At 45.0% G+C, this 15,932-nt stretch overlaps 1 protein-coding gene across 7 annotated transcripts in view; it reads left to right on the forward strand.

Moving 5' to 3' along the window:
* Nucleotides 1-15,932, forward strand: part of MGLL (monoglyceride lipase) — a 100,956-nt gene that overhangs the window by 63,790 nt on the left and 21,234 nt on the right. For all 7 annotated transcript variants that reach the window (XM_090021592.1, XM_090021591.1, XM_090021586.1 and 4 more), the window contains 2 exons: nt 12,773-12,909; nt 15,613-15,723. In XM_090021592.1, the coding sequence (XP_089877718.1) occupies nt 12,773-12,909; nt 15,613-15,723 (248 nt within the window). The remainder of the gene's footprint in view (nt 1-12,772; nt 12,910-15,612; nt 15,724-15,932) is intronic.

Genomic DNA, 15,932 nt, shown 5'->3' on the forward strand with positions numbered 1-15,932 from the left:
GCTTCAACCTTTCCCTGCCTTATTTTTTACCCATGGCAAATATCAACCAATGGGCCACAGAGGGTGAATTTTTTCAGCGTGTCAGGCTAGTGATAAAGAGATCAGTGTTTTTTCAGCGTGTCAGGCAGGACACCAAGGTGTTAATTTCTCGAAAGATACTATCTGCGGATTCAATTCATAAGAATAAGCTGTTATGCCAACAGCATCCCCAACACTGTGATTTATTCAGCGTTTGGCAGCAGTCTGCAATTTGAAAATCCTTGTTCAGCCTGGGAAAAAAAAATTGCTGAATTGTGAAGGATACAAAGACTAATGGTATGAGCCCAGATCCCTTAAAACTGACAGTCTTCAAACTGCACGTCTAGCTGGAACGGAATAAAAGGGCAGTGCTGGAAAGGCCTGGCAGCTTGTATAATACTAAGGAACAGAGGGTTTGATCCTCAACTGTGCCAAATTTATGTTCAGTACAGCTGAGAGGGGGAGGGGAGGAAGGCAGCTCTAAGTGAAGGCTTTTTAAGTTGTACCAACTGAAGCATTCACATTATTGGGATTGCTGTGGCTTTGCCAAGGGTGGAATAAAGCACGCCAGGGCCGCATTTCCGCACTGCTTTGGAGGGTGCAGGTGACTGGTGACTGGTTCACTGTCTTGCTGTCCAGCTCTGGGGTGCTGAGAAACAATACACAGTTGTACTACAGATTGGTAGCCATAGATGAGGGGTTTTATGGTACTCTAGAAGCAGTGGGGTTTTGTCAGGTGTTATTATTCACTGCTTACATACATACACCACCTAACTGTGGCTTTAAACAAGGGATAGAGTACAGAGAGTCAATAATCTGGCTGTTTAATCCCAACAGTTAGTAATCAAGGTAAATGAAGAATTACAGGAAAGAAGGCTCAGGCAAAAAAGAATTAGCAAAAACTATTCTTAACCTTAAGGCAGCCCCCAGAAAATGCCAAGTCTTCGCCTGCACTCACTTTTTTGACTATGGAACAATTATAGAGCAAGTCTTCTGTTACAAAGAACCACAACAGGGAAGAAATATTTTTGATGCTAAGGATTCCTATTCGAAATTGCTGGGTGCATCCTGTAAAGCGTGTATAGGTTTGCACATTTAAAAGTGTTACTACTGTGCCGCACCCTGGTTAAAAATCACTGAGCTAGACAATACATGGAACAGTAGCATCAAATCACCCTGGAAGTCAGTTTAACCATGTTGAGTTGAGCTATTTTCTGTCATGAGGTTCTCTTAAACAGGCATGTGGTGAGAGCAGGATGTTCCCAGCTGTTGCTCTAAATAATCCAGCTTCCTTTCACCTGTGTTTTCAACAAACTCATGCAAAGCAGTTATAACACGCTTCTGTTTTCAAAATGGCAATATTCCCCCTTGTCCTAGTCTGTACCGACTTCCCACGGCCAGGACTGAGAACACAAGCTGCAGCATAGTGGACAGTCAGGCAGGAGTTTGAAAAAGTTGCTCGACCAACAACCTTTTGGCAGGTGAATTTATAATATGCATTGCAAGGCCCTGCAGTTTCTGGTTAAAACAGCATGATTATTTATTTAGACAGAAACCAAAGGCACTTTGTACAAAAAGACATGCTCCAGCCCCAAGAGCCTTGCAGGCTAAACAGAATATATTGGGAGCCCTCATCCAGTAGGAGAGTGGATTGGCTTTTCAAAAATAAACTGTGTGGGTGAGCGACAGCTTTATTTGAATTACTAGGGATTCGTGTTGGGTGGTCTTCAGGGAAGGAGAACATTTTGAAGACAGCTTGAAAGGAGACCCCTGACACATGAACATGGGGAGGGAGTACCAAACACAGAAGACCGCAAGGAATAAGTCATTAAACGTGACTTTGTCCTGCCTTCTGTCTCCTCATGATGCCTGTTCAAAGCTTTCATAGAGAAGAATCAATGCTGTGTCCTCCAGTCCCTACACAACAAATTGTCTTGATTATTTTCTCAGGATAAATAATCATACAAGGCCCATGCATAGATTTTGCCATATAACTCAGATGTAGAGGGCTATACAGCATGCCGTGCTAGTTTCCCCTCTTGAAGATCAAAAGGTGGATCATTAACTTGCAGCTTTATTCGAAGAAGAACAATCAAATGGGTTGTACCAAATCCTCCAACAGGGTGAATGGAACAGTCGTTAAGCAAACAGAAGAGCAAGAAATGAATGGCTTTTGTTGAGGAAAAATGGAAATGTTTTCTAGTTAAACAAGCTGTCATTTAGGACTTAATAGCATGTGCGTGTTGGAAAGCAGATCCACAAGCCAACAATGCCTGAGAAATAAATGGGCGGTGAATATGAAGGAGAGTGCACAGCTTCACTACAGCTCTGGCTTTTCTCAGGAAATCCTGGCATTTTGCTTAAGTATCTCAACCGTTTTTAAACCATGTTAGCTTGAAGCTTGACCAACAAGTTAATGCAGGTGGGCTTCTTTTCCCTCCATTCTTATTTTTTAAAAGCAACAAAAAAAACCCATCCATTGTGCATGTTTCCCCACCCTACAACCTTCACTCCCCAAGTAGTTTTCTGGCAAACTTTCTAGATTAAAAATAGCAGGGAAGCTTTTTGTTCACTGCTACAGATATGTCATCTCTTCTCCCAGTGAGTGTGAAACAGTTGCAGCCATTAATGGACTCTTAGTTTATGCGTTTGGGGAGCAGATTACAGAGGCCCCATGCTGTTTAAAAAAGATCTGCAGCCTAAAGGAAACATGGGTTGTGCCAGTGTGAAACTGAAATAATCCCAGAGCAGTCAAGGGAGTTTCTCTGGATCTGCATGTGTATCACTAAGAATGGATCTCAGTCCTGTATCACCTTAGTGTTCACAAAACTTTGGAGACAAGCTCCATGTCACCTCTTCTCTGGTGCAGGCAAAGAAGATACGCACTCCAGTTTGCAGGGGTGCATTGAAGGATAAGGCTTTTACTGGGATTTTGGCAGAACAACTTGCTACTTGAATATATAGCCCTTAGAGATGTCAAACAGTTTGCACTGTTAACAGCATAATGTTTATATAGTGATTCTCACCCTGACGCACAAGGGATTGGAGAGCAATCTCTTCACCCACCGAAGAAATGCGATGTTCTTCGGTGGAACATGACAACAGTTTACTTCTGATATCACCTTAGGACTGCTGCTCAGTTACCCGACAAGGGCAGTCCATTCCAGTTAGCCTTCTGCCATAATATTATTGAAGGGAATGGGGGTCATGTCCTAGCCTGAGAGGGATTGCATGGCAAAGGAGCTGAGGAAAGAGATGGGACATCAGACAGCAGTCACTGTTTGCTGTCCTCGCAAAAAACAGAATCCACTCCATCCTCCCGTCTTTCACACACAATCTTATTTTTCACAAACCATTCAGCATCAGTGCACAGATTTTGTAGTGAAAGGCTATCAAAGTAGGACCAAAATGAGGACTTACACGGGCATGGCCTTGCTAAAAGTAGTTGGTGTTCTTTATATCGCCACGTAATAATGCACTGCGGAAGTTTGTTTCATTATTATTTCTAGTTGACTGCAAGTAGATTGCTTGCACGTGAACTGTGCAGCAAACCAGTTACTTTGCAACATGCTCACTTTGAAGTATCAATATAATCCAATCCTCCCTCCCCCACAAAGATCTTTTAAGACCTTTCAAAACCAAATCTCGGAAGGAGGAAATCAAGTAGAGTCTACTCATGTTAGAGTAGAAGTGGTCTTTCACATTGCCAAGAACAGGGACCTACAGTTTACCTTGCTGGATTGATTTATGGACAGTTCTAAATAGGTGAAAGCTCATTTTGTCTGTCATCTTTAGAGCACAGGAAAGACTGTAAATGGCTCTGCAAGAGGAGCAGTTTTCTAATCCCCAGCAATTAGGCAAATAATTTTAGTCTAGAAAATTGCCTGTTTCCCGTTTTTTCTTCTTCTTCACCAAGACAACAAACAACATTGTGTGTGTGCTGTTCTAAAAATACCCTGGCGCTGCAAATCGGAGTCTGATGTGGGAGAAGGCGCTCAGTGCGCTGCAAGTGGGGGGGGGGGGCAAGCGAAGAAAAAATATCCTGTGAATGCTGAAAGAAAATGGATCTGCCTAATTGGTGGGGTGAGGGGTGAAACCACCAGTAGCAAAAAACCCAGCGCTTGCACACAATGCTCCTGTTCGGAATAAGACACACCTGGATTGTAAGGGCTGGAGGGGATCTGTCTGGTGCTCTCTGCTGGCAGGATATCCTGTGTGTACCACAACAGAAGAGGAGGTGGATACCGTATTTATAGATTTATAATATGCCCCTCTTCTTACTATACAAGAACACAATATGCTTGCTGCATTTCTGACAGGGAGTCAGTACCCAGTACTTTCCATGCAAATGCAAGTGGATATCGTACACTTCAAGTGTGTGGAGACATTTCAGAACTAGATTGTCCAGGGCACTGAAAATATAAGGAAGTATGGTCCAATGGTTAGGGTGCTAGCTGGAGATTTGCTTCCTTTGAAGCAAACATTTGCTTCCCTTGAGCAAATCTCATCCTCAGCAGCTTGCCAAAGGTCAGACAAGTGCCTAAGAGCAGTAGATACCCAAGTCCATTTGGCCTTCAGTAAGATTAGTGCCTGACTCATTTAGGCTCTTTTTAAAAATCCCATTCTTGATCCTGCTGTGTCTCAGTTTCTCATCTGCACGTACAGTGAGGACTATTAAAAAGGGTGAAGTGCTCAGGTGCTGTTGTAATGGTGGTGTCTTGCTCAGGCTCCAACGAATGTCATGTAAGGGATCCATTTGAGAGGCTGAGGGAAGGTGGATGGAAAACAGGTTGCCCTTTTGAATGTTGCTAGAGTGTTCCCAGCATGCGGAAGTTTATTTTGGGAGCACGCTGCTTTCTGACCAAGTCTGCGGTGCTTCCTGTGCGTGTTTGTTCTGCGAGCGGAATATCTGCCGTGCATGTTGTGAAGGATAAGGAGCAGCCTCTTGACTTTTCCAGATGTTGGTTGTCCTGCTTTGATGTTCCTTCCTGCTGCTGCTTCAGTGGTTTGTGTCTGAATAGTGGTTTAGATGACAGCTGCTTGTTAAACAAACAATTCAGCAACATCAGGAGCTTTGAAATCCAGTATGTTTAATTAACGAGCTTTGCTCACTTCATAAAGAAATACGTACTCGATTCACGGTAGAACAAGCGTATTCTGTTGAGTAGTGAATTGTTCTGGCATAATTGCTAGTGTTTACTAGTTCACTCGTTTTTTTCCGTTAAACCTTAAAGAAAAGGCTGAAAGTTACCAAGTCTTCGTGCAGCCCTTGCAACTTACAGACACCACTGTCTTCCCTAAATAATCTTGTCCACGTCCTCCATCTACACACTTCCTCCTTTCTCCTCCTCTGCACAAAATGCACAGTCTTAATGCTGATCACAGATTATAATCATTATCCCTATTGCTGTGGTACACGGAGCCCTCCTTCCTAGCCTAAGGGCTGTACTAAGGCAGTCCATGGCCCAAGGAGTTTGCAGTCTAAGTCTTAAATATAGAAATCAATAATTGGAAAAAAAAATCCCACATCATCATAGTTCCACATTATGCTATCTAATTAACACTACACCAGTGACTTCCAGTACAAAACCCACTAATCACAAGCTATTTCCACTTTCATTAATAATGATCCAATGCTACACAGTTAAAACATAACCATCAGTTAAAAATATATGCTGTGCACACTGACACAAATGCAGTGCTCTGAGCAGTTGGAGAGCTGCCAGGTTTAAGTGCACCACGTGGTAGGGGCTGAAGGTTTTGTGTTTTGCACAGAGGTTGAGGAGAGGAGGCATGCAAATAGTAAGTGGTGGATGACAGCAAGATGCGGAGAAGAGAAGAGCTTGGTTGTAGGGGGCCTGGGTTAACTGAGGACAATACTAGAGATTTTATGGCTTCTCTACAGCTGTGCTGGTGCTAAGAAAGAATCTTAAATGTAAGTGTTAATGCTCTGGGACATAAGGCCAATATGGTCCCTGCCCATTGAGTTTGGCTATTGAGCCACATGATTGTGAACCAGTGTCAATAAATTAAATCCCTTCAGTACCAGCCAGATTGCAATCTCTTTGGGGCAGTGGCTGTCACATGAGTACAGCACCTAACACAGTGGATGCTCTCAGCTGACAGAGACTTTTGCATGCCATTTGCACTGGAGAGAGACAGGAAAATCAGGTGCACCTGTGTGGGCCTAGCACTCAGAAAAGAGACATCCAAACTTCTCACAAGCGCAATCCTCTCTCCCCTCATTAGTTTGACACCCAATGCTTCTGGTCAGCCTGAGCTGTGGACAGTAGGAAACTGTCTCTGCGTTTAGCACAGCCCCCATTGAACCCTGCAATTGCAGCACAGGATGTGGTTTCCTTGAGCTTGTGTCAAATGATGGTGCTGGTGTTTGTGCAGGGCAAGGGGGGGCCAGTAATCACCTGAGAAGCTGACAGGGAGATGTAAATATCGACAGCAGTGATCTATTGCCGCAGTGAGTAGAGACCCACTACCTGCTTCCGGATCATAGAGTCATAGAAAATGAGGTTTGGAAGGGATCTCAAGGTCACATCTAGTCCAACCCCCTGCTTAAAGCAGGACCATCCTCAATTAGATCATCCCAACCAAAGCTTTGTCTAGCCGGGTCTTAAAAACCTCCAAGGATGGAGATTCAACAACCTCTCTGGGTAACCTGCTCCAGTGTTTTACTACTCTCCTGGTGAGAAAATTCTTCCTAATATCAAACCTCAACTTCCTTTGCTGCAACTTGAGACCGTTGCTCCTTGTTCTGCCATCTGTCACCACTGAGAACAGTTTAGCTCCATCCTCTTTCCAACCCCCCTTCAAGTAGTTGAAGGCTGCGGACGAGGTGGAAGATTGTGGGCAACATCTGGAGAGATAAAGCACCTCTCTGAGAGTAGCTAAAAAGTTCAATTATGTCCCCAAAGGCTTTTAGGAATATTTATTTTTAAAAAGTTACTTCATAAGACAATTCTGTCCTCTGCCGTTCCTATGAGCTTACTGATCAGAGGGGCAGGGAGGTAACAAAGCAGCAGAAGTAGAGCTTTGTTTGAGCTGTAATGAAACTCCCCCCTTTTCACTGCTGCTCAGGGCCATGGCAGTGCCTCTAATGTACTGCTACCTGCTGCTGCACTGGCACAGCTACTGCTGAGGCAATAAAAACTCTTTCTAGCCTTCAAAAGGCTCTGGTGGGAATTGAAAGAGTTTCCCATCCATGCTCCAGCTTATTAAATTAGCTGCTGCTGCATTGAGTCAAATTTCTGCCTGGCTAAAACCTCCTGTGACATAATTAATAAGCATCCCTTATGTATGGATTCAGCTGTATAGGTGAAACTCTGTGGGTAGATAGGTTAACTGACTTTGCAGCAGTGACAGAGTTCTCACTTTTAACTACCTTAAAAAGTCCTGGATCCAAAACTGCTAAGTGCTGTTTCCATTTAATATTTCTTTATTACCAGATGTTTAGGTCTGAGTGAAGGGAAAAGTGTTATCTGGAATGGTAGAATATCAGCTTTCTTCCTGCCCCTTCCTCATTTAGTCTCCACTTTGTGTCATCAGAACCAGGTACCTGAAGTGGAATTGAAGTCCAGCAGTAAGCAGTATCCTAAAACCCAAAACACCCTTGTGCCTTTTCACTGGTTTTTACTGCCGATGGTACTGGAAGCACAATTCCAGAGCTCGGAGGGGCCTGAGATAATATCCTTTGCTCTAGTCATTAATCAACCTTTGGTTGTGCTGGATCCAAACTCCCAGACCAGCACGCCTCTGAATTTTGGGAAAGCTTGGATCTAAATTCAAGTACGGCATCTCAGATGCTCTCTAGGCGAAAGATTTTTCACATCCTGCTTCTCCCTTTCATGCGTTTTTAGTGGTAAAGTTGGTGGCAGAGGCATAAAGAGCACAGTATAGGCCAGAACTTCAGATGGCCAGTGTTGTGAGGTCTGGAGTGGCTCCACTGAAGTCAGTGGATTGACACTAGCACAATTGAGATCATTATATAGTTATGCCTCACTCAAAGCCTGTGTCAGCAGAACCCCTTAGTCTGCCAGCAGAGCTACATCACATCACACCTGTCAAGGGAAGAAAGACCTCTACAGCCACCCAGCAGGAGACATATAGATGCTTCTGTGCTTTCATCTTGTGGCTGCTGCTGCCTTCCCAGATGTGCTTCACATTCTGGTGACACAGCTGTGGAGGGGAGCCCTGTTGAGCTGGCAGAAGCAAGACAGTGGTAGTTTTTCATAGATTTCATAGACATCAGGGCTGGAAGGGACCTCAGAAGATCATCGAGACCAGCCCCCCGCCCAAAGGGCAGGAAGTCAGCTGGGGTCAGAGGATCCCAGCAAGATAAGCATCCAATTTGCTCTTGAAGGTGTTCAATGTAGGTGCTTGAACCACCTCCGATGGCAGGCTGTTTTCCTGTCCCACTTGTGGATTGAGATGTGCGGCCTTTCAGAAGGCCGTCTCTCTCTGGCAGCCTTCTCCCCTTCCTTGCCCTGGAGAGTGACAGAACAGTCTCTCAGACAAACACTGCAGAAGTGCTCATCCAACCCTTCAGTCTCTCCCAGCTGTGTGCAGTGAAGGCCCCAGACTAGTGGAGAGCAGACATGGATCATGAGCCAAGATCCCCTCAGCTGCCAGTACTCTGCTGATCTAGTTTACTGTATTTAAGGGCTGGTGTTCAGCTGTGCTGAGTGTCCACAGCTGCAGCGAGAAGGCACCACACTGTACTGTATGTTAATAATCAGCACTTGGCTGGCTGCAGCAGGTGACCCGCATAGCATGGCTGTCGCTGCAGGCAGCAAGTCTGCTCAGCAGTTCCAGCACAGGGCTGGGGGGTTCCCTGGGCTCTTGCCTCTGCATATGGCTGCACAACCCAGGCCACCTTTATTAGAGGTGTGGAATCTCACCTCTGTCTTTTTGCCAGGCACATCTGCAATCCTGCTGATGTGTAAAATCCTCTAATGAGTGTGAAGACAACTGGAAGGGACTTGGCCGGGTTGGCTTTGAAACCTAGTTTGAGGACAAGGTCCTATGATGCTGAAAGGTGTGGAAGCTGGGGAAAGGTCCCTTGAGCATGTAGAGCTGTTCCAGTATCTGTCATGAGGCAGGTGAGCTTTTAAATGCTTGCTCCAATGGGGTAGCACACTCTCCTTATCCTTCTCCTCTGCCCAGCCTGCCTTCCAGCATGGGCAGACAGCGCTTCCCCTCTCCGCATGTTTGCGTGAGTATGTAGGGCCCATCCACTTGGCCAAGAGTCATGTACCTGAGCCATTCCTTCATACTTGGTTGAGTTTGTGATCAGTTGCTATTACTGTACTGATCGCTAAAAAGATAATTATGGTTTGGGCTGAGTAAGGAACACCCCTGTGCTGACAATGGGAATGAACATATATACACTAAGATTAAAAGTGGCAAACAACGACTAATTTTACAGGCTTAAACCCTGCAATCCTTAGTCAGTCCCTTCTAAGATAAAGTGCACGGTATTTTGAAACAATGCTTTGGCTGGGCCAGGGAAGGAAAGATTAGACCCTGTAGTTCTCCAGCATCTATTCTTTATTTTCAATGTTTGTCCTGTTTAAAAAAAAAAAGTATGCATGCATAAAAATGCATATGTGGGTGTATATTCCAGCTGTATACTCCACTGCATATGCATCTAGCTGCCCATTTGTTGATGTGAACAAATTAGTTATATGTGCAATAGCAGTAGTGAACAGATAAAACATGAAAGAGAAGGTCTACAAGCATTACTGCTGGCCCTTTACAGACACCTTCCACTGAGTATCTTGAAAGTCTTATCTAGCTGACCATCTCTCAGTTTACTTTAAGCCTAAATTGGCATTTCAGAGAAGCATTTCCCTGTCTGGCTTTTATCATATATACTTGCATATCATACACCCCTTTCTCCCCCCCGAAAAGAAACAACAACAAAAACAAAAAAATCAGTCTTCCAAAACCTGCGTGTCTTAAGCAGGAGGTCTGTCTTCTTCACTGAAATAGAAGCAGAGATGCTGTGCTGTAGTGGCTGCTGCGTCTCTCCAGGCCAGCAAGCAGCAGGGGTAGAGGCCATTTTTAACCCTTTCACAGCCACTGCCAAGTTGGCAGTTGCTTTTGGCAGAGCGGTTAACACTGTAGCTTTTGCATATAGCAGCCAGTGAGCTAGGTGATGAAGAGCAGGCTGCTGCAGTCAGCCAGCTCTCAGCTGCAACTCTGGGACAAGATTTTTCCTGTAGTTTGCCTTCCAAAAAAGGAAGGAACATTTCTTGGCATGTGGTAAGGGGGGATGGTATGCAAGGAGATACAGCATGTTATTTTGCTCTGTTACTACTTGTTTGGTTCCATCACTTGCACCTTTACCTTGATTTCTGGACCAACTTTCATTCAACCACAAAGCCAGATCCATCCCAGTTGTGGTATGCAAGGCTGGATTTGGCCTTTTCACTCTTACAAACTCTTTTAAGGACTAAAGTTTGAAGAAAAAAGTTCAATGATCTTCCCTGTACATCATGATGTTTGATTGTGCGGTTCCTTTCATGCACCACAAAGGGCTCCTTGTTCCAGGCAGGCAGTTGGGTGAATCTACTTCTAGTGGACTCATTACATATGGAGCAAGCTTTGATTTTGTGGAGAAGAAAAGATAAGAGCAATCTGCCTGCTCAAGTAAAATCAAATTAAAAAGCCAAGAACTTTGTAAGGTGGAATGACAATGGAAAATCCCCCAAGAGGTCATTTTAGGCAGTGTAAGAGGGGCATACTAGCCCCATGGGCATAAAGGTACAAGGTATCAGTGGCTCTCCATGAACTCACTGTACCACACAACATGGGGAGATGCACAGATTTTCACCCTATCCATAGCATGGGCACAGTCATCTTGCTTTACCCCACCCAGGTGTTAGGAGACAGAATGCATTAGTGATTGTGAACTACTTCGGCTTGTTTGGATTATAAGTACCATTTAAATTACATTCCTATTTTATATGATGTACATACCATTAGAGGGCACTTTTTTTTTTGGTATTACTCAGACAAAGAAGTGGACCATTTCTGCTTTTGAGGCTAACACCAAGGGGCCAGGACCTGACCCAGTTGAGTGCTTACCCTTCAGCTTTGTCTATGGGATTTAAATACACACACACATGCTTTTCCAAATCAGGGCACAGGGCAGAGAATGCTGGATTCAGCAGCGTGTTTGCTTATTGACCCATTTGTAGATGACAGAGCTTTTAGCTTATTTCCACCCCAAAGCTAGAAAGGATCTTCCATGTGTCAGTGACAAGAAGCAACAGCCATCATCAGTCATTTGGGGAAGCGAAGCCATATGTAGAGCTATAGATGCATTTGTCTGGAGAAAGAACATGGAACAGTCTGCCCTACGCACACATTCCAACAGCTCTGCAAAATCGACTCACCCTCTGCCTGGCTTTTCATTTTAAGCACAGACATTAAGTAAGTTCTGATCACACCTTCTTTCCAAGCTTGGCATGTCTCAGGGTTTCTCTCGGTCTCCTCCACCTCTCCATCAGCAGGCTCCACTTAGCATTCCCCAGCAGGATCACCCATTCACGGAGCTGGAGGAGGTTCAGATGAACATGACCAGCCTGTTATATGGAGCTATTTTCCCCCACACTCCTTCCAAGTCTCCTTTAATGACAAACCGCACTGAACAAGAACAGTGTGGCTCTTTTTTGAAAGAAAGATATGCTATTTATATAGTGCCCCCCACATATGTCATCATGTTAATCATATAAATCATTTCAAGACTTTACGTGCTATAAATTGACTTTAAGCTGTGCTGGTGGATGTCACCAACTCCACCCTTACCAATGATGCCATGTTCCCATAGTAACTTGTTTACTTCGGGGGGGTGGGGGGCAGGAAAAAAGCAGGAGGAAACTAAAAACTGATCCAAATCAAGGCAAATCTAGTAGTACGTGGCTAAATAGTGTTAAGATAGGATGCTGCATACTGTGAGTTACCACTTGTTTTAGGTGGAACTCCCGTACTTGTGAACATCGTGACTGCTAGTTTCACTTGTGACCCTAGTCACAGATTTGAGCTCTGTCCATTACTGAAGGCAACTGCCCCGACCCATCTCCCCTCAGCAGCAGCAAATCAAACATCCCTAGATAACATACACTGTATGACAGAGATGTGAGCAAAAAGGAAGAGCGGAGTCATAGCGCCCTAGGTCTAAGTTTTACAGAACATCTGTTTATGGCTATTCTAGCCATCTCATTCAGTATCCAGAACCCTCTAAGTTTTTATGCTACACCCCTCACTGTGGCAATCCAAGGCCTTACACTCCAGGTACGGAGGCTAAACACCCACCAGATGCTTTCACTCACTGAACTTTGGAAGAGCAAGAGACTAGATCTGAACTTTGCTTGGGGCTCATCTCATTTTGGGAAGCATGTGCTGGGGGGGAGGGGATGGGAAACAAAGGCTTCTTAGGCAAGGACTGAGTCACTTACGAGCTTTTCTTGTCCAGTATGTTGTGCTTATTATTTCTATAGCACACTCCTACTTATTCCCTCCCCACATTACCAGATATTGGGAAGGAAAATTCTGAGCGCTCAAGATTATGCAATGTAAAGCACACTTATAACGCATGTATGCATCAGCACAAGAGCACTTGGTCAATGATTCTGTCCCTGCAACTTGCTGAGGCCCCCATAGTCAACCCAACACCCAGATAAGTTTCCATTACTTCACTGCGATGCAACCATGCCGTCTTCTTTTTCCTGTGCAGTTGGCCATGGGCAGAGTGAAGGGGAACGTATGGTTGTGTCCGATTTCCACATTTTCATCAGAGACAGCTTGCAGCACATTGAACTCATGAAGAAGGAACACCCTGGCCTGCCCATTTTCATTCTGGGGCATTCTATGGTAAGTGTACCCTTCTTAACAATGGTCAGGACAATTTGCTACAACCCATTCACAGAGATGGGAGTCACACAAGCCACCGTGCAAAAAAAACCACAGCAACAAGTTACTTCCCTCTTTTGCCACTGCTCTTCCACCCTGGAGGGACGTCAGTGTATAGGACCACTCAGTCCTTGCCCCTGGAATCAGAATGTAATTACTGCCATTTGCAAGAGTGGGTTTGTTTGCTTAATGGCAGCATTTCTCAACCAGGGTGCCATAGCACCCGTGAAAGGATCTCATAAGTGCTACACAATAATAGTATTGTTAGTAGGCCTGTGCAAAGCAGCAAGTATTCGCTTCGGATTTGGCCGATTTGGAGGACAGCAGTTTAGATTTGGAGATTCAGATCACTGTCCCAATTCAATTCGGCCAAATCAGATATGGAAGATTTGGCGCCGCTTCAGAAATTTGGTCATAGACTAAAGAAGCAGCTGACGCAGCTGCCTACAGCTGGTAAGTCTGTTGGGGTTGGGGGAGGGAGAAGGGAAGGGGCATGGGGAGGGACAGATTGGGGCTAAGACAAGCTGCCCAGCTGGGGCAGGGGACTTGGGAGGGGGCTGGAGGGGTGCGGGATGCAGGTGCAGCAGCGCTTGGAGCAGAGGCGGTGCACTACTGCCACTTGCTCAGCTGGTGGGGAGGCGATGCAGGTGTGGCTCGCTCTGGGCAGAAGGGGGCAAGCGGCAGGAGGGCATAGCCCCCACTCCCAGCACTGCTGTGCCCACATCCCACCACACCAGCTGGCAAATGGCAGCAGTGCATAGCCCCTTCTCTGAGCACTGCCACATCTGCACCCCTGCCCCAAGTCCCATGCCCCCCCCCCCACCCCAGCTGGGCAACTTGTTCCAACCCCAATCTGTCCCTCCCCCATGCCCCAGACTTGTCAGCTGCCTGTTTAGTCTAAGGCCAAATCACCAAATCAATTCAGATGCTTCAAATATATTTGGAGCTTTTAATTGCTCTCCTGATTCAATTTGGATTCAGATATTCAGTCCCCAAATTGGGACGAATCTCGTCCAAATTGAATTGGCTACCGAAGCCTCGCACAGCCCCAATGCAAACATGATTCACAAGATAAACCCAGAAATTTCAAATATAGAAATCTATAGTGTTAAAAGCATTCTTTGCAATAGAGCAGATGCTCTATTACTTTTATGTAGTCAAAAATAAATAAATAAATCGTCAAATGGAAAACTTAAGACCTGACATTTTCCAAGGGGTATCTTGAATCTATCAAGGGGTGCCTTGAGACACAAATAGGTTGAAAAGTGCTGCCTTATGGACACTAGTTTCCTACTGGGAGCTGGACTGAGTCCTACTCACTCATTTCTCCCAGTCCTGAGCAGCTGCCAGCAAGTAGCATCTTACATTCAAGAACTAGGGTTACATTTGAACCAGTAAGCAGGAGGTAAAGCACTCCATGACCTTGTGAGAGGATTATGTATGAAACATAGCCATGCACTGTAGCCCCATTGTGAAGAACAACTACAGGAAAATGCACCAAGGATAAGGGACAGAAAACAAAAGGGTGGTTCCTTTTGCAAGCCAATTTTATGTTGAAAGTCATAAAATAAGCAAGTCCAGCTTATTCAGCCAGGAAATGATCCCATTGAGTTTACAGATCTTTTCCCTGAAGATTTAAAAAGGCATTCTGGTATTCAGCCCCACATTCAGATAAACAGGAGTCCCAATATAAAATATCGCACAGCTCAGAGCAAAGTGAACAAGCAGCCAGTTTTTATGTAAGGTCATTGAGATTCTTCTTGCCGCTGCTCCATTTGGAACAAGCCAGTGGTTCTTTGGTAGCATGGACCTTCACCAAGCATTTTCCTTGGCAACTAATCCTCTGTGAACTTCACTGAGCAAGTGAGCCAAGCACTGCCGCCTCCCCATCAGAATGACTACAGTTTTCACACAGGAAGGGGCCAGTCCACATCTCTTCAACAATGCACTTGAAGCTACATGTTCATAGGCTTCAGGTCCTACAGCAACATATACGCAACTGAGTGCAAAGCTGGGAGAGGAAACCTCACAAACATTTGTACAACAGTAATCCAGACCTATAATTAACCAGTATTTCACATCTTTCTTTCTGAAGTAACACCACTTCCTAACCCTTGATATACCAATATAATGCAGAGAGACTGGAGGCAAAGCTCCAGCCTCTCTGCAAACTGGGTTATCCTCTCCCAGTCATTGCCACCCCTTCAGTGGGCTGGCCCTCCAGCCAGTCCTCTTTTCAACCCTCAAATCTCACCCGAAGCAGCCAGAAGACCTTTCTTTTTCAGTCCTCACAGTAGGGGTGCATTGGAACCGTGATCCTGCCAACACATGTGAATAAAACTGGTGGTGTTCCACAAAATTGCTTCTATGCCTGAAGTTCAGTAGTGCATAGTAGTATATAAGGTAGTAACATCCATTACTGAAATATGGCCTCACCACACACAAGAAACTTAACCCCAATCTGTTTTTGGGTTTCAGTTACTCCAGCTCACGTTCGTTTGTTAGCATAGTTCTCCAACCACATTGTAAGCTCCTTGGGACAGGGGGCTTCTTCTTGCAACCTCACACCACTTTTAGGGTGCCTGGTATGCCATCTATGTTGTACAAACAAAGAAGAATCGTGCTCTGTCTCAGTGCTTCTTCCTTTTTTTTTTTTTATTGCAGGGTGGAGCCATCTCTATTCTAACTGCAAGTGAGAGGCCAAATGACTTTTCGGGCATGGTTTTAATTTCTCCTTTGGTTGTAGCAAGCCCTGAGGCAGCAACACCCATCAAGGTAACAGAAGGAAAAAAAAAAGAAAAGAAAGAAAGACTGTTTGACTGTTGATCTAGACATTTTAAACAAACATGACAACAAACCCATATGTTACTGCAGGCTTCCTACATAGATCCCTCTTCTCTGTCACAGGGCACCAGGCATTATCTCCTTCCTCCACTAGCCACCCCCTTTGCCAGACAAATGCCTTTAATCCAAAAATGCCTTTA

Source organism: Crocodylus siamensis, chromosome 11, assembly GCF_052110815.1.
Source record: "Crocodylus siamensis isolate JL-2025a chromosome 11, ASM5211081v1, whole genome shotgun sequence".
Classification (NCBI taxonomy): Eukaryota; Metazoa; Chordata; order Crocodylia; family Crocodylidae; genus Crocodylus; species Crocodylus siamensis.